Below are 19,032 nucleotides of genomic sequence, written 5' to 3' on the forward strand. Positions count from 1 at the left end.
CTCATATTATTGGGAAGTTTTTCCTGATATTTAGTCTAAATCCCCTTCCTTACAATTTTAACTTGTTTGGTGGTTTGGATCCATTTCTGGAACAACAGGAAACAAATTTGCTCCTTCTATGTGAGAGACCTTCAAATATTTGAAGATGTCTTACTGTGTCTAGAGGGTAATAATTGTTTCCACATCTGTTTTCTATCAACTTGTTTCAAACAGGCACGGCCATAAGAAGCATGTATCAATGTTGTACTTGCCCTGATAGTTCAACATCTTGTGGACTTAATTTTGTAGTTCAGCGAATATTATCTGCTTTTGAATGCTTCAGTCTTTTTGGGATGCTGGTGAGGCCACAGGTAGCTCTGTCACACTTTGTATCTGCTGTGATGGCTGGCTGCTGCTCATTGAGCTGAAAGGGGTTTTCATGTGTCTAGGAAAGCCTTAATAAGGTCATGAGACTCCCCCTCCTTACTTTTTGGAGGCCTCTAAGATAGTAGATTGGAAGTGAAGAAGCTGCTGAGGCTTATACAGTGGTACCTCGCAAGACGAATGCCTCGCAAGACGGAAAACTCGCAAGAAGAAAGAGTTTTCCGTTTTTCGAGGTGCTTCGCCAGACGAATTTCCCTATGGGCTTCCTTCGCAAGACGAAAGCCCATAGGGAAATCTCCGGGGACAGCGGGGAAGCGCAGCGCGTCTTCCCCACTGTCCTCGGACCTCCTCCGAAGGCTGGCGGTGGGGCGGAGAGACCTTCTCCCCCCGCCAGCCTTCGGAAGGCTGCTCCGAAGGCTGGCGGCGGGGCGGAGAGACCTCCTCCCGCCGCCAGCCTTCGGAAGGCTGTTCTGAAGGCTGGCGGTGGAGCGGAGAGCCCTTCTCCCCGCGCCAGCCTTCGGACGGCTGTTCTGAAGGCTGGCGGTGGACCGCCAGCCTTCAGAACAGGTCCGGGGACAGAGGAGAAGCGCAACGCGCCTTCCCCTCTGTTCCCGGACCTGTCCTGAAGACTTGCGGTGGGAGGAGGGTTTTCCTTCCCACCGCCAACATTCAGAATGCTGTTCTGAATGTTGGCGGTGGGGAGGAAAAACCCTCCTCCCACCGCAAGCCCCGGGAACAGAGAAGCGCTGCACGCCTTCCCCTCTGTTCCCGGACCTGTCCTGAAGACTTGCGGTGGGAGGAGGGTTTTCCTTCCCACCGCCAACATTCAGAATGCTGTTCTGAATGTTGGCGGTGGGGAGGAAAGCCCTTCTACTCACCGCAAGCCCCGCAAGCTCCGGGAACAGAGGAGAAGCGCAGCACGCCTTCCTCTCTGTTCCCGGACCTGTCCTGAAGGCTTGCGGTGGGGAGAAAAGCCCTTCTCCGCACCGCCAGCCCGGCAAGCGGTTTCCATAGGAACGCATTAATTGATTTTCAATGCATTCCTATGGGAAACCGTGCTTCGCAAGACAAAAAACTCGCAAGAAGAAAAAACTCGCGGAACGAATTAATTTCGCCTTGCGAGGTACCACTGTAAAGTGGTTCATCAATTTTAAACAGCAGTAATATATTATTGAACATTATGGTTTCAAAGGGAAAAAGGAAAATGAGCTTAACAAAACCAAACCATTTATTTGCTTTATACATTAATAATCTTCAGCACCACCCGGCCTACTATTTTCCCCTGCCCTTTTTGCTATTGCTGGATTACCTTGCAAAACCTTTGGCGGGCAGCCTTGATCCACCTGTTTCTGTACACAGATAATAGCTGACTCCTCACATTTTGGACCTTCACTCTTGGGTATCTTCTATTGTTCCCCAGATTGTTGAGCACGCAGAACAGCTGGATTGTCAAATTCTTTTGTTGGCAAATGACCTATGCAAAGTTTAGTAGCGATGCCTTGAAGGAAGAGGCAATAAACAACAGGTGCACTTCTGGTTCATCGGTGCTCACTTTGTGTTGTCATTGGCTGTTCTGTTATAGACTGTGGAGAGCTTAAAAAGCAGCATTTCTGTTGGTGTCAGCGTAGCTTAGAACTTCTGTTCAGGCCAAAATGTTTGACGAGCTGGCTAGGAATGGAAGCAATCCTCTGTTCGTGTCTGGAAATGGGGCTTTCTGTAAACGCTTTTGAGCTGAAATCATATCATAGTGTACTTCCTTGCTCTTCTTTTCCATGTGGGAGGGTTTCCTAAGCTGTGATAGCAGACTTCAGAGCTATGAAAATGTTTGCTTCCAGTCCTATAGTTAACTGAGGCTTCTCCCTCCATGGTCATGTATGCCACTTGATTATTTTTAGTGAGTTTCATTGGTGCCTGTTGCCTGGAAAGCACACCCTTTGCAAACTGTAAGGACAGCTAGAAGTTAAAGGAACTAATTAAATATCCACATGGGTTGCTGCAGAAAAGAAGGGGGGGAGGGAGACTTATGCTGAAGCATAATTACAATCAGTAAATTTCCCCTCTTGCTTTTAGGTATATTTTAGTGACACAGATGTCATAGAAAGATTGGGTCACTGCTTGAATGGTCTTTATCTAGATCATGCATGGCTATTCTTTTTTTTTTTTTTTGACCTGAGAGCACCATTTATCCTTGGTCCAGCCTCCCTGGGCCATCCTCTACTCTTGCATGTGTCTGTGTCTGTCTGTGTTATCCCTTCTTCTCTACTGTCCTTCAGTTAGTTCTTCTAAAGGTCATGAACACTCCTTATTCCATGGTTTTTCATTCCACTTTTCCAACTTACTAACATAGGGAAATATAATAAGCCAATTAGTGCTTGGTGGTCGCACATGGAGAGTTGTTTTGAAAATGAATAATAAGTGCTTTGAGATCCTCCTATGTATGGGGTTTCATTAGTACAGTGGTACCTCGCAAGACGAATGCCTCGTAAGACAAAAAACTCGCAAGACGAAAGAGTTTTACGTTTTTTGAGTTGCTTCGCAAGACGAATTTCCCTATGGGCTTGCTTTGCAAGACGAAAACGTCTTGCAAGTTTGTTTCCTTTTTCTTAAAACCGTTAATACCCAGGGAGCATTGCTTGAAGAGGTGCAGTTCCGTGCTTCGCAAGACGAAAATTTCACAAGATGAAAAAACTCGCAGAACGAATTAATTTCGTCTTGCGAGGTACCACTGTATTTGCAATGTTTTGCATTTTGCAAACATTACCAAGAGCAGCCTGTGCACTGGAAAAATGCTCCTGAAAACATGGCAGTTTTCCTCGGAACCATTAAAATTTCATTAATCATGATGGCTTTGTTTAAAGCCCCATGAAGCCATAAGGTTCAACTATTCAGTTGTCGAAATGGCTTCTATGAACGGATCTTTTTGCCAAGCTCATGCACAACACCGGGTGTGTATGTGTATCTGTGTAGAAGGAATACAGATGATTATCAGTGTCCCCTCATTAGTTAGAAATCCTCTTGAGAATTGGAATGTTTTCCGGCTAATAAGATGGGGAGAGACAGATCAGAACAGTGTGGCGCTACACATTCCTAGCATTTGTCATCCCTTCGCTTCTTGGTGTTCATTGTGTTGATAATGAACATCACTGAAACGTGTAAAAATGTTTCTGCTACATCAGGGATGCTGAGATGGATTTGCATTTTTTGTTGAGAAGCAAGCGGCTGAGCTGCGTTGCCAAGCTTTAGTTAACACTTTGCAAGACACACAGCGTACAGGAATGCAGGGCCGTAACTTCAGCCTCTGCTTCTTGACAGTGATGCTAGGAAGGGAAAAGAAGAAACTGCTGCCAGCATAGAATGAACAGTGTGGCCAATGTTAATCATGCAAACTGCTACAGGGAGAAGAAAGTGGTGTATGTTTACTGCAGCCCAGTATTTTTCTGGCCAGTGGCTACAAGTGAAGTGTGTTGCAACATAAGAATAAACTAAAAAACAACTCCATTTCTTCTGTTTTCTTGGCCAATGGTATGTTATAATACTGCAGAATGGAATGTGCATATTTCCTGATGTCCTTGGACTTGAGCAGGGCTGTGCAACTCGTGGCACATGGTTTGCAATAGTGCCAGTCCTAGTCACAATATTGGTCCAGCCAGGTGTTTGAAAACGTCTCCATTTTTGCTGTCCTGGGTGTAGGCAGCAAAAACAAGTGGCTTATTGAGCTATTAGTGGACTTCCATGCATGTCTGGTTAGTTGCATTTGGCTTGTATTCATCTAGAATTTCGACTAGCTTTCTTGTATAAATGGATACAATAAAAGCTGGCTCATGGCCCAATCTTCCACTGGGTCTCCAATCTCTAATTTGTAGCCCTTGGGCGCTGTTGCAGTTTACTTGAATGGAAGCAAGCTGCAATATTCTCTGACTCAAAACTATGACTGGCAGTACACCCAACAATGTCTATAACAAAAGGAGGCCTCTAAATGGTTTGTCAGGATAGCTGGCCTGGGAGATGGAAAAACCCTAATAAGTCACCTAGTCCTTCTCCCCACTAATGCAGAATTGTTCCCTACTGCATAGTTTCTAAGTCTTGCTGCATTGCTTTGTCGGCACATAATAGTCTTGACTTGATGAGATGTTCGTTGTGGGTCTTGACTGCTCTCTAGGGACTTGTTGAGATTTCTTAATGGCAAAGAATTGGTCTAATATCGTTCATTGTAATTTTCTTTCCTCAACAAGACAGTGGTTCAGGGTGATTTGGCATCCAGCCTCTTGTTTGGCTTCTAACGCTGGGAAGAGGAAGCTGAACCGGGTGTGTATTGGATAGGCATTTGGCCCTTTTATGACATTTGAGGGCCTTTTTTTGATTATTATTGTTTTATCAGCTTTTCTTTTTTGGCTTGTTTGTCTTCAATGTGTTTACTGTTGTTATTGGATGTTATTGGAAATTTTATTAGCCTTTTTAAGGCAAAGTCTTTTGGCAGTATATAAATAAAAGGTGTGTATGGAGCTGATTGTTTTCCTGTGTGTAGCAAATCAGTTTATGGTTGTGATTTATAGTCAGAGACTTGTGTGAATAGGAATTGTTTGGTCAAAAAAGTGAAACTAACTTGGTTCTCTTTAACTGTACCCAGCTGAACATGTACAGTATCTGTTTCTTCGATGAGTATTGCTTTGTTGGTGTGGATTGCATTTAAACTATATACTGGGGTATACCTATCAACTTGGCTTAAGAAACATTCAATTTTATTTGGGAACTGAAGTTAAATATATACCTGTGTTCATGGAATTTTGTTTTTATTCTGAAAATGTTAATGCTGGAATGAAGTGTATTTTGAAAAAGAACATTTTCCAATTTGTTTGGAGTATGTTATTAGACTTCATAGTGGAAATGGTTTCCTTTTTACCTTGCTTGCTATCATAAAGCAAACACTTTATTATGGTATACCATTTGCTAATGCACAAATTTTGAAAGTGAGCTACATTGAATAAAAGAGGACATAGTTTCAGTGGTATATGATTGGGCTGTTAGTATAAAAAGGGCATAACTATTGCCCACTCCTAATTCCTGAATTTGTTCATTTTTATTTACAAAATTTTTAATTAGCTGTGAACTGTATCATCAGATTGGCTCTAGATTCTTATAGTGAACTGCTGTAAGCACATAACTTTTGGTAGAAAGTTAATCCAGGCTTTCTTTGCCTGCTCAACCTGTTTGATAGCAACTTTTAGTCAGTGGAACTCATTATTACTCATAGCAAGAAGACTGCCCTCATGTGTGAGCTAAGGTTTTTTAAACCATCAATTTGTATGCTTATAGGAAGGATCAGCATCTTCTTTCTCCCGTGAACTGCTGGTATCTGGTACTGACCCAAACTCGGAGAGAAAGCAGAGACCATGCTACCCTGAATGACATCTTCATGAACAATGTCATTGTCAGACTCTCCCAGATCAGTGAGGATGTCATCCGGCTATTTAAAAAGGTAAACGAATGTTTGTGTCACTTAATTTGATCTGATTTATTGTATAGTACACTCAATAGCCTCCTGAGAGAGTAAGCGCCACATAATGAAGCAGTGCTGAGAGAACTTTGGGGGCAAAATGCTAGAGCATATGAGTCTGAACAGGTTCTCTTATATAAAGACTTGTGGGCCTTCTCAGAAAACTGTATTCTGGGGTTTCCTTGTCATTAACTGTGGAGAAACTGACACTGTACAATTAAAGTTACATATATAAGGGCTCGCCCACACCTCCCATCTGTCCCACTGCCTTCTCCTGGGAAAACCTACGGTTAACTGCTGAATCGGACCAAATGGCGGCAGTTGGGTTCCCTGTGGATTGTCATTTGTTCTGATTCAGCAGTAGAGAGCATGTTTTCTAGGGGAAAGCTGGGGGGCAAACGTGAAACCACTTGGACCTGTGCCTAGGAAGCATAGGACAAGTGGAAAACTGCTCAGGCTCCTCACAAAGGTACAGGACCCCTGGACGGTAAAGTCCAGTCAAAGGCGACTCTGGGGTTGCGGCGCTCATCTCGCTTTCAGGCCGAAGGAGCTGGTGTTTGTCCACAGACAGCTTTCCCAGTCATGTGGCCAGCATGACTAAACCACTTCTGGCACAACGGAACACCGTGACAGAAATCAGAACGCACGGAAACACCATTTACCTTCCTGCCACAGCAGTACTTATTTATCTACTTGCACTGACGTGCTTTTGAACTGCTAGGTTGGCAGGAGCTGGGACAGAGCAACAAGAGCTCACTCCATTGTGGGGATTCAAACTGCCAACCTTCTGATTGGCAAGCCCAAGAGGCTCAGTGGTTTCGACCACAGTGCCACCCACGTTGTGCTTTATAGGCACGGGACAAGTGTGGACAAACCCTAAATGTTCTGTTATAAAACCATTTGGTTTGTCAGTATGACGAGACTGACTATTTACCAGGACAGTGGTACCTCTGGATGCAAACGGGATGTGTTCCGGAGCCCCGTTCGCATCCTGAGTAGAATGCGACTGCGCGGGTCATGATTTGCCGCTTCTGCACATGCATGTGACGTCATTTTGAGTGTCTGCGCGAGCGGCGAAACCCAGAAGTAACACATTCTGTTACTTCCGGGTCGCCACGGAGCGTAACCTGAAAGCGCTCAGCCTGAAGCATATTTAACCCGAGGTATGACTGTACTTCTAATTGAGGCCTGGCAGATACAATGTATAGAGGTTCTTCAGGTGGCATTCTGCCAAGAAACTACTAGACTTGTGTTGTTACTAAAGAGGTGACTACACACCCTGTGAGGTTTCCCATTATGTCAGTTGGCATTAAAGGCCACTTTTTATAGGGGTCATTGGAATAAAAAAGATCAAGCTGTGAGGAATTATTTGGTGGGCATTCTGAGAGCAGTGGAACGTTGGATTTTCAGACCCTTTTGACTGGGTCAGGGGTTCTGTCTGGAGTGTAGACTCAGCCACAGTTCAGCCTGGCCCGTACCTATAAAGCATGAATCCAAGAGGTTTTGTGTTTGCCCCGCAACTTTCCTGGGAAAACAAGCTCTTTGCCGCTGAACTGGAACAAACAGCAATCTGTGGAAAAATCTAATTGCCGTTGGCTCCGATTCAGCAGCACACCGTGGCTTTCCCTGCGGGAAGCACCAGGGCGAATGGAAGTGTGGACATCTCCTGAGAGGGAGCTGGAGTCTGTGCTCGTTCAAGCCTTGACAGCTTTAACAGTTTATTTTCTTGGACAGTGGCTCTTAGGCAATTCCTTTAGAACTGTAGCTTTCCCTAGCATAACCAATGGGATCTGTGTTTCCATTGTTTGCTCAACTAAGTGCCCCTCTGCCATCACCCCAAGCTGATATGTTCCTGGCATGAACCAGAGGTAGCATTAGCTTGATGCCATCCGCAGCTTGCCACACACAGCACCTGCTTTTAATTGGAGCAAAGCAGAGTTATTGTGTTGAGTGTGCATCTGAGATTCTATTCACAACATGTCACTTAAGGCTGAAGTCTCAGTACAGCTCACAAGTCTCTGGGAAACAATGAAGAGCTAAAACCATTTTTAAACAGCTTATTTCGTGCTGTAATTTTGTCACTGTTGTGTGTGCACCTTACATTCTGGAGCTGGTCTTTTCCTAGGCTTTAATCCATTGTGTATCATTATTAGCCTTTCCTTTCTTATTTGTGTGCTTATTTGTTTGTTATTGTAATATTTGGGAAAGCCAAGGCATGTGTGAAGCCATAATATTACTGACCAGAATAAAGAACACCATCTGGACCAGGCATTCATAATCAAGCATGATTTGCATACTTTTTAAAGTGATCAGCTCATAAATCAGATTAATAACATATGTGACAATGTGATTAAAAAAACCACACGAGTCCTTTTCACATGTTAATATGTTCTGGAAATAGCTAGTCTTTTAATATTTTTCGAGACATTTCCTTGAAATGTTGTCACATGAGTATTTCCCACTACACTTTTTAAAAATCCTACACGGCATACCCACTGTATCCAGTCTTGCTAGCTCACATCAGTAAACAAAAGAAAACACAAATGCAAAATGGTTTTATCATGTGGACGTTGAGGAGGTAGATAATCTGGCGGCTCTACCTTAAATGGCTAAGTGAATGAGGCCCATCTGCTGCGTCAATGCAAGATTATTTCCTGGAACTTATTTTTCAGTGTTTTGTTTTGTTTTTGCAGTCCTTCCAACTTTCATACTGTGGAGGCCATGCTCAAGCTCTTCTTAAAAATAATTGTGCAGGCTAGATAGCACTAGAAGGGTTAAGAACAGCTCCTAATTGTTCTACAGCTGTTGTAGATTGCTCTGATGGTAAATTGGAGCAACATTTTGTTTCAGAGATGTCACTTTTAATTTCCCCCTTTGAGCCATTATTAATTGGTTTTGACATCTTGTGGGGACATACATACAGGAATGGTAATGTGTGGTGAATTTTTCCATTGCAAATGGGTATTTTCATGATGCAACTATGAGGGATATATAAAAACACCCATAACTTATCCTTGCTTTATTAGCCTTTAGCAATCTGCTAGTAGTGTTTATCCTTGGAGCTTTTTCTCCTTTACCTCCCTTAAGACCACCAATTACCTGTTTTTGTCTCTGGAACTGTAAGCTCCATTAAGTTCTATATGAGATTTTTAAAGTGGCAGAATTATTCAGAAATAAGTAGACAAAATGGCTATTGTTAACTACCCCCCCCCCCATTTTAAAGTGCTTCAGTGAATTAACTTGTTTGCATGGAGCTGGAGATTATCAATAAAAGAATGTTACTCGTCTTTCAAAGTCATTCTTAACACTCTTCATCCTTGCCACAGTTCATCTATTGGTTTAACATAAAATGGTACCTCGGGTTACATACACTTCAGGTTACATACGCTTCAGGTTACAGACTCTGCTAACCCAGAAATATTACCTCAGGTTAAGAATTTTGCTTCAGGATGAGAACAGAAATTGTGCTCCAGCGGCAGCAGGGGGCCCCATTAGCTAAAGTGGTGCTTCAGGTTAAGAACAGTTTCAGGTTAAGTACGGACCTCCGGAACGAATTAAGTACTTAACCCAAGGTACCACTGTATTGATGAGCTAAGGCAAACCATGTTCAGCTGTGTTGTGCTCCCTTCAGTGATTTAAAGAAAAAGTTCTCACCCATTCATTTTCCTATGCCCAGGTGCTTCTGGAGTCCCCTTGGTAGCTGTGGAACATTGGGTTGCCAACTAACCACAAAGCAGCCCAGCCTTCTCTTGTGCCTGTAACTGCAGCTTGATCTGCAGAAATCAGCAGGTAAAGATTTTTAGGGCCTGGAGTCATTATCACCTTCTGATATGAAGAGATTAAGCTGCCTTACACAAGTATGGAATTGTAAATACATTTTTTAACCCTAGAAGCAGAACTGTCTCAGAGGATCCTGTTACGTTCTTATTCCTTTAAGGTTACATTTCCAAAACCCCAACTAAATGTGCAGAGTTCCCCGCTCCGCTTTTAGAAGTTTGCTATAAATGCTCTAACTTTTTGTAAATTTCATACGAAATCTGACCTACATGATTAGACTCTGTTGTACGCTTGCTCTTTTTAAAACCATGCATAATCATGTAATAGGATGATTGTGCGCAGTTATTTTGCTATATGTAGTTATGGTGCATGTATGCTTGTCACAGCTTCCAAGAGCATGTACACAGAGCACAGTAAATACTTAATGCAACTCTAATAAGTTATAGACCCAAGTTTTTTCCCTCCCCACCACCTTAAATAGGAAGTGTTTTTTGTAGGAAATCCTGTAATGTTCGAAGTAGCCCAGTGGCTCTTAACCTTTGTTGAGTCATGGATCCCCTTCAGAATCTGGTGAAAGCTATGGACGTCCTCCCCAGAAAAATGCACATTAACACATACATGGAAACTTTTTGCATACAGTTTATTTTATTGCATTAGAAATTGGTTTCCTTTTTGAGCTCAGTTCACAGACCCCACCTGAAGCCCATCTGTGGACCCCATAGAAGTCTATGGACCACAAGTTAAGAACCATTGAAGTAGCCCTTGGAAATATCCTTACCAAGTATTGATTCTATGCCAGCTGATGTTATCACTTAACAGCTTCCGGGTCATGTCGTCGCGAGGATTTGAACCGTCGACCTTCTGATCAGCAAGTCCTAGGCTCTGTGGTTTAACCCACAGCGCCACCCGCGTCCCGCATGATATCACTTAGAGAGAACTATATAAAAGAAGGGGCAGCTGATCCAAGGTCTCTTCCTTAAGTTTAAGCCTTTTCTTCATGCCGCAGTGTTTTCTACTGTTAAAGAGAATTTCTTAAACCAAGCTGAAGAAATGCACACCACCACCATAAACGCCATAAAGGATCCTGTTTATTGTAGGTATCATTGTTGCACAACTGCCCTTCCATTTGCTATTCTGTGGGTATGGTTTGGGCAAAGGGAGTTGCAAGGAAGAGAAATTCCAGGTGCACCTTCATTCCAGTTGTAGACGTAGATCCCAATGATTGATTTAGCAAATAGCCTGCTACTTCCAACTATCCATGCCTAGGGGTGAGGGCAGGTGGATTTATTGGGCATGCTTGAGGTGAAGGTGTAAGGAACATGGTGCTGCTGGTATGTGTCTCTTAACTACCAAGGTATCTGGGGGTATTTTGCTCTGATATTTGGTTAGTTTGAAATGCACTATTATTGTAATGATAAGATGTGGTGAGGACAGGTAGATGGGGGAGAGGAAATCAGTGTAAAAGAAGGAAACAGGAAAAGAAAATGTTATCCTTTGTTTAGTTCTAAAGGCCACTATCCAGCTAAAGCACAAAGGAAAGTTGATGGAGTTTTATAGAGGAGCCAAGGAGAAAATGAGGGACAACAAAACTACTAAACAAATAAGGAGTAAAGAGCAACCATTACCTTCAGATACCTAGGAGCTTCCCTGCCTAATCACTGTTGGAGATTTTATGATTCATAATGTTGGTACATTTACTGCTTGCTGGTGATTAGATGGAGACTGAAGACTAAATGGCTAAAATGACCCCAAGGCTTTTACATCAGTAATCTTAGATCTCCACTGTCTGATCATTATCTTGTCCTCTGTTTGTTACATGGATGCATTACAAAATTGGGCCCATGATTGTAATGGGAGTGTTGGAGACAGATTCCACAAAACACTTTTCTTTGCCACTTTTCTGGTTCTTCAGCAGATAATATAAAAGTATTTTTTTGATCATCACTGCATTTCCCAAAATAGGGATGTTCTCTATTAGTACTATGGTGAAATTATATTGCAAAAGCGATGCTTAAAAAACCCAGCTGTACTTCAGCTTCTTTACAGACTAGTGGAGAAAATGTTGTTTATTTCATGGTAACCTCCTTACAACTAGTGGTAATGCAGTTACTCCCAGGAATTAAGTAATTTTTAAACAGACAGGTTTTTTTGTAAATCATTTTACAGTGGTACCTCGGGTTAAGTACTTAATTCGTTCCGGAGGTCCATTCTTAACCTGAAACTGTTCTTAACCTGAAGCACCACTTTAGCTAATGGGGCCTCCTGCTGCCACTGCACCTCCGGAGCACGATTTCTGTTCTCATCCTGAACCAAAGTTCTTAACCTGAGGTAATATTTCTGGATTAGCAGAGTTTGTAACCTGAAGCGTATGTAACCTGAAGCGTATGTAACCCAAGGTACCACTGTATTTGTGCTTATTCTAAAGGGAGATAATGCACATATATAGGTACTACAATTGCTTGGCTGGTTGTGTGTGGTTATACATCTATCCCATGTACAATGGATTTTTGAAATGGGTTTATTTCCCATTGTATCCATTCCTTGCTAGAAATATCTTTCCTTCCAGGTATGCCTTCATTGCTGTAATCTCATAGCCATTCTGAGATGTACTGTGGTTTGGAGTAAGGCCCAACGTTACATTGCTGCCTCTCTGGGTTTTATGGTGTCAGAAGACATTGCATCATTGTGTTGTGACATTTGCATAAATAATTAATCATCCACAATCATAGGAGATAGATTTCACTTTGCAAGGGTAAAGGGCTAAAATCTCAAGACGGTGGATTATGTGAGAGTGTCTAATTGTCCAGACAGGTCTCTGTGGTAGGCTGCATAGGAAATATCCTGTGCTGACATGATCTTAACGAGAAATCACTTTGATTGTTGGAAACTCATGTCCCCTAATATTAATGCAAGTGCTTTGGATTCTGTAAAATAAAACAGTGCAAATGATTTCTGCTGAGCAAGTGAAAGGGAATCCCTGGGTATCTGTTTAGCATCTTGCCTTCTTCTTTCTTCTTCTTTGACGATCACTCTTAGCCAAGTAAGATTGTCTTCCGTGAACACAATCTTAGCATCTTGATTACTGCTAACAGTCATAGTTGGCTCATACAAAATCAGCTTAAAAACACACACCACCATTTGAGTTTCTGTTCTTATTGCTGGGCTTCATATGGCATGCTATGGTGGTAATGAGGTTCCATTTCAATAGACGTAGTTCTGCTTTTAAGCCAATGTAACAACCCTGCCTCCTCCCTGCCCTCCAGGGAGTGGGGGTTATTGGTTTGTTTTTATTCTTGTTTTTATTATGTATTTTGTTTTTTTTTATCTTGTATTGTTATGTTGTGAACCACTCTGAGATCTACGGATGAAGGATGGAATACAGATTTAATAAGTAACAACAACAATTCTCCTATAAGAATGAAAGCTTGTAATCTGTATGTCTATTGATGTGGCATATTGTTATGATAGTAGTGGTTTAAAATCACAGCTGATGGTAATGCTTCAAGCTCACTCCAGTGTTTTTACACTAGTGTTTCTTCTAGCTAGGTGCAATATTATATTTTTCCCTATGATACATGTTTTCTTCAAGTATATAATGTGATAAATTCTTGCCTTGCTTTAACAAGAAGAAAAAGGGAGGGGCAGAACGAAAAATATTGATACGCTCTCCTGCAAAAGGAAACAAAGCTTCAAAATGATGCTCAACATAGAAAGTTTTATTATGTTCTGCCACCTTTAGGAGTTCTATTGATAACAAAGAGTTTATTAAATATTTTAAAATATTATTCAGAATATTTTGTAGACATACACAATTTGAGGTCACTAGTATTTTTAAAAAATCACAAATATTTTTCCAAATGCCCCATGCAAGGGTTTAATGCCAAAACAAATTGAGCATAGTAATAATTATTTAATAATAATAATAATGTTATTATTTATACCCAGCCACTCTGGGCGGCTTCCAGCGGAATATGTCAAACATTAAAAACTTCCCGATACAGGGCTGCCTTCAGATGTCTTCTAAAAATTGTGTAGTTCTTTATCTCCTTGACATCTGATGGGAGGGTGTTCCACAGGGAGGCCGCTGAGAAGGTCCTCTGCCTGGTTCCCTGTAACTTCACTTCTTGCAGTGAGGAGACTGCCAGAAGACCCTCGGAGCTGGACCTCAGTGTCCGGGCTGAACGATGGGGTGGAGACACTCCCTGGGCCAAGGCCGTTTAGGGCTTTAAAGGTCAGCACCAACACTTTGAATTGTACTTGGAAACGTACTGGAAGCCAGTACATGTTACAATGAAGCTTTTCTCTTCGGTGAAGCTGGATGTTGGAAGATACAGCGGTACCTCGGGTTAAGTACTTAATTCGTTCCGGAGGTCCGTACTTAACCTGAAACTGTTCTTAACCTGAAGCACCACTTTAGCTAATGGGGCCTCCTGCTGCTGCCATGCCGCCGGAGCACAGCTTCTCTTCTCATCCTGAACCAAAGTTCTTAATCTGAAGCACTATTTCTGGGTTAGTGGAGTCTGTAACCTGAAGCATATGTAACCTGAAGTGTATGTAACCTGAGGTACCACTGTACAAGACAGTCATCATAAAGTACTTCACATTAACAACATGTGTGAAGTACTATGTTATGGCTGTGTGTGATTCCCACAAGATGTAGTGAGGGCCACCAACTTTAAAAGAGAATTAGTCAAATTTATGTAGGGTAAGGCTATGTTCTACCCTGACTGCCAGTTCCACTCACATTCTGCCTTAAGGCTTCCCATAGACTTCTGCATAACTAATGTGAGAACAGGATGCTGTATTGGATAAGCAATTTGCCTGACCTAGAAGGGCTCTTTTTATGCATAAGGCACAAGAAAGACCATCTCCTGTCAGGTGTTAAGATTGGCAGAGAGGCTTCTTGGTAGTTTCACTGCCCTCAGAACTCCAGCAGGGTGGTTTTGGAGAGGTCACTCTGTGGCAGCTCCTAGGTTGTGGAATTCCCTCCCCAACAGAGGTGCATCAGGCCCCTTCATTATACAGTTTCTGACATACGCTGAAGATACGCCTCTTTACCCTTGCCTTTGACACCTGAGGTGTGTGTTTCAGGACCCACCCTATTCCCGCGACTAGAATTTGTTTTAACTGATTCTGATACTGAGTTTTAAATGGTTGTAACTCCCACTGGGACCTGCTGGTTCAAGATGGATGGTGATGATAATGATAGTAGATAGAACTTGATAGTTTTAACCTCCAGGCTGTGGGTTCAAGCCCCATGCTAGCAAAAGATTCCTACATTGCAAGGCGTTGAACTAGATGACTCCTGTGGTCTCTTCCAACTTTATGATTCTTTAACAATGATAATAATTTATAATGGTTTAGGCTAGAGTTGCATAGTGGAGCATGGAAGAACATTCTGCTGCCTTAGATTTCTGATCTAACTTTGGAATCCGCCCCCACTCTTAGGATTGCGTTGCTGATGTGGACCAAACTGTCACATCCGTCTCAGGCTAGGCCACTTGTTATAACAACCTTTGTTATAACAAGACATGATACATGTCTGAGACATGATCCATTCTCCAGATCCAAGCCCCAAGGCCTCTCATTAGTTTCACTGAGCTTTTATAATCTCATACCAGTGACTTTTCCATTGATGGGGTGGCTTAGGTTGATATTAAACTTGTCTTTCAAGACCTTTATAATACTTAGTAGTAATACTGCTTTGCTTGTTCCAGTAGCTGTTCAAAGTTATAATGACAAAGGGCACTTGTCCTCTAGTGGCTGTGGTTTCTTGCTGCATAAAACCCATAAGTCCTCTGGAGCAAAGTAGTAAATTTTCCTTGGAAAGGTTTATAGCTGAGTACACTGAAAGCTAAACACTGATGCTGTGGGCCAGCCAAAATCACAAATCCTTGCAATGAAAACATTCCAGGCATATTGCTAGAACTGTCACCTTTCCTGCTAAACATTTTCTTTTAAAAACAAAATATCACTCAGAGGTAATGTGTGGTTTAAGGCAGTTGGGACATAAAAGCTGAAATAAAAAAATCCTTTCTACTATTCCCCCCACCCTTTTGCAACCAGTTGTTTTTACCTGATACCCATTTTTGCATATCAACAGACCAAAAGAAATAATGCTGTTGCTATTTTCGAGGGCTGAAAGAAAATTGCTTGTATGGGGAACTTCTTCAAGGGTGGTATGTAAATCATTTAAATAAGCAAAAATGAATAATACATCCCTGTGTAAAAGTATTAGCAAATAGTGGATGCAAGCTAACAAGGGTTATGGCTAATAGGGTCTCTGAAGAATGTTGGGCAAATGATGCTTCAATGAGGGCAGGCAAAATGGAGAGATTTTAAGCCAGGGTTCTGGGGAAATATTCAAAATGGCAGAGGGATATGCTACCTTAGCAACAAGCGTCAGAGGTGAAGCACAGAATATCTTAGTCTTATTTGATATTTGAAGGAGAACAGTGCCCTCTTTCCTTGTCCTAGCAATGTGTTTTCTTTCATGTATTGGACACATTATCATGTTTATGCAACTGATATTTTGTGGAAATGGAAAGCACTTAGCAGCTCTGAAGTCACCTAATGAATTATGTCCGTGGATGCTCTGCATAAAGGCTTCTTGACACTTGTGCAACAGGCTTTCCTCCCCACCCCACCCCACCCCCAATTGGATTGGGTGGGTCAGGCAAACCCCGAAAACCTCACATAGCGGGAGGGAAGTGGGGATTCTTCTGTGGTGAGCGGAAATACTTGCACAGATGGAACGTTCTACATATGTTGAACGTTCATCACTTCTGAAAAAGTTTTGTGATTTCTTCATATTTGAATCCTCTGTTGTAATAAGGAGTAAACTTGAATTTGATGTTAAGTAAATCTGTGTGTGTGTGTGTGTGTGTGTGCGCACGCGCATCTGTTTGTCTTGAGCCAACTTTTTTCTGCCTGTGTATGCTCCATATGCAACACCTTATTTTAGTAATGTAGTCTTTGCTAGTGGCAGGAGACGGCTTACCCAGATGTCTTCAATTATAGGACTTCCTGTCAGATGTGGGATCTCTTGGCTCAGACCAACCATGTGATAAAATTCTGGGATATGAAATTATACCAGCTGCTTGTTGTGTGCCACCGTTTTAGAAGAAATCTATTTTAAAAGTTTGTTCAAATTATAAAGAACATGTAGGGCCTTACGACAAAATATTGCAGTGCGCACTGTTTTTATGGTCAGAGTTTCAGGCACATGATTCCTCCCTGCCTCGTCCCCCCACCACAACAGTCAAGTCAGCCAGCATTCTGTGCCCACTGAGCATATCAGTCTTCTTTCAACTGCTCCCCCCTTTCATTTGCACTCCCTGTTTGTTTTTAGCGATGTGTGTGGAGTGGACACACTTGCCCAAAATTCCAGCTACATTACATTCTTTAACTTTTCTGCTGAAGTATATGAGCCACCCCTTTCCATCCCTGGGGACTTAAAAAAAATAGCTTTATGGTGTGAACCAAAAAGTAACCAATATCATGAGGTGCTTTCCTTATGCCCTTTCATATATATATGTGTGTGTGTGTGTGTATGCCCCTATGTTTCTTCTGTACTCCTTTTTCAGCAATGCCATTCTTCCCCCTCCTTTCCACTTTAGCATATTTTAAATTCAGGTTTATTTTGGGGCTACATCAAGTTTGTAGGTGAGGCTACATAGAGTATACAGAAACCCTAAGAGGTAAGTCCATAGGGCATACACTCCATTAAGCAAATTAAGTGGAGCTTTAACTTAAGACAAGATTTGGTCCCAAGCTTTTTCAATGCCATGTTTTGCAAATTGTGAGATAAATCAGTGGAAATGTACAGAATATATTTTTCTCATCACTGCATGCAGTTGAGAAGGATCCTCTTGCTGATTTAGCACACTGGTACCTCCTGTTTTAAACTTCTAAGCCATAGAAGAGAGTGTATCTCGGGAGCAGTGGCAACTTTTCATATATTCAGCACTTGCAGCTGAACATAGGGTTTTTCATATATGAACATCTGAAGCTGGCTTCGATGGACTCATAACACTGGTTTTTCTAGCCTATAACCATCTCCTCTGTCCTGGAAGTGGCTCTTTAGGATCTCAGACAGAGGACTCACACAATCCTGCTATCTGACATCCTTTCCTAGCTTCATTAGCAATTGAACCTTGAACTTTAGAACTCTTGGAACAGCTTTCTCCAACCTGGTGACCTTCAGATGTTTTTGGCCTACAAGTCCCATCATCCTTGACCAATGGCCATGCTCACTGACACTCATGGTCCAACAATAGCTGGAGGTGACCAGTCTGTGGAGTTAAATGGCTTGCTACCTCATCTGCTGTTTGTGAGAACTATGTTAATGGTTCATGTATTTACTGCCTGTTTCAAGATAAAGAACACATGTAATTTGGACTTAACATTTCTGAATGAGAGAAGCAGAGCCTAGATGGTGATTTGCATCCCTTTTGGGATTATACCAATTCAATTTCTGAAGAAAAATGGACAGAAAGCATTTGTAGCTACATTTATAAATGAAGTGCTGAAGGCATTTCTTTAACCCAAGGCAATTTTCTTTCCCCCAAATAACATTCATGACTGAAATGCACATACTGCTTAAAAAAGCAACACCACTGCAGAGCAGAACAAGGGCTTTGAAAACCATCTGGATAGCTGTTCAGGAAATTGGCAACAAATTCAGAAGAGGGTTTTTTTTTAATTGAATTACCAGAAACTAACTCTGTTGCAAAAATTCTCCCGCTCTTTTGTAAAGTGAGGAAAGCACGAAAAATGTGGCTATAATAAATATGGAACTACATCTGCAGTGGATTAACAATATTCTTTTGTAGACAAATTAAAAAACAAATTTGGAAAAATATAACAACTTAAACGACCATTTCCCCCCTCTATTCCTTGTCAAAAGGTCTATCTTCCATTTTTCTTCCCCAGCCATGTAGTGTTTTATTGTTCTGACTGCTAAGATGCCCATATCTGGCTCTACTAATTGTACTTCTATTTAACATTTATTTTTTTCTGACAGTGTGCTAAGAACATAGAAGTGCCTCTCGTACAGACTTTTTGCAGTGGACAAGTTCACCTACAGCACTATACAATTCAGTTCAAACACTTTATAGGGCGAAATGTAACAATAACTTGGATGCAGTGTCAAATAAGCTCTGATAACATTTTAAAAGTCCACCCTGCGTGTTCATTTAGTTCTTTCCTTTGCAACAAACTTACCTTTTTTTCAACTTAACGTTTTTGTTTTGTGTTCCAGAGTAAGGAAATTGGACTTCAGATGCACGAAGAACTCCTGAAGGTGACCAATGAACTCTACACTGTGAGTAACATGACTCCTGCACTTCTAAAATGATTTTTTTTTGTCAGACTTTAGTCCAAAATCCGACATTACT

The 19,032-nt window shown here is 41.8% G+C and overlaps 1 protein-coding gene across 3 annotated transcripts in view; it reads left to right on the top strand.

Annotated features, from left to right (window-relative positions):
* The window catches only part of SRGAP3 (SLIT-ROBO Rho GTPase activating protein 3), a 184,815-nt gene that overhangs the window by 87,097 nt on the left and 78,686 nt on the right, over nucleotides 1–19,032 (top strand). For all 3 annotated transcript variants that reach the window (XR_008329068.1, XM_053378094.1, XM_053378095.1), the window contains exons 3-4: nucleotides 5,677–5,839; nucleotides 18,897–18,959. Coding sequence is in view for 2 of the 3 variants with exons in the window: in XM_053378094.1 (XP_053234069.1) it covers nucleotides 5,677–5,839; nucleotides 18,897–18,959 (226 nt within the window). In the remaining variant the exon portion in view is untranslated. The remainder of the gene's footprint in view (nucleotides 1–5,676; nucleotides 5,840–18,896; nucleotides 18,960–19,032) is intronic.

The sequence above is a fragment of the Podarcis raffonei genome, chromosome 2 (assembly GCF_027172205.1).
Source record: "Podarcis raffonei isolate rPodRaf1 chromosome 2, rPodRaf1.pri, whole genome shotgun sequence".
NCBI lineage: Eukaryota > Metazoa > Chordata > Lepidosauria > Squamata > Lacertidae > Podarcis > Podarcis raffonei.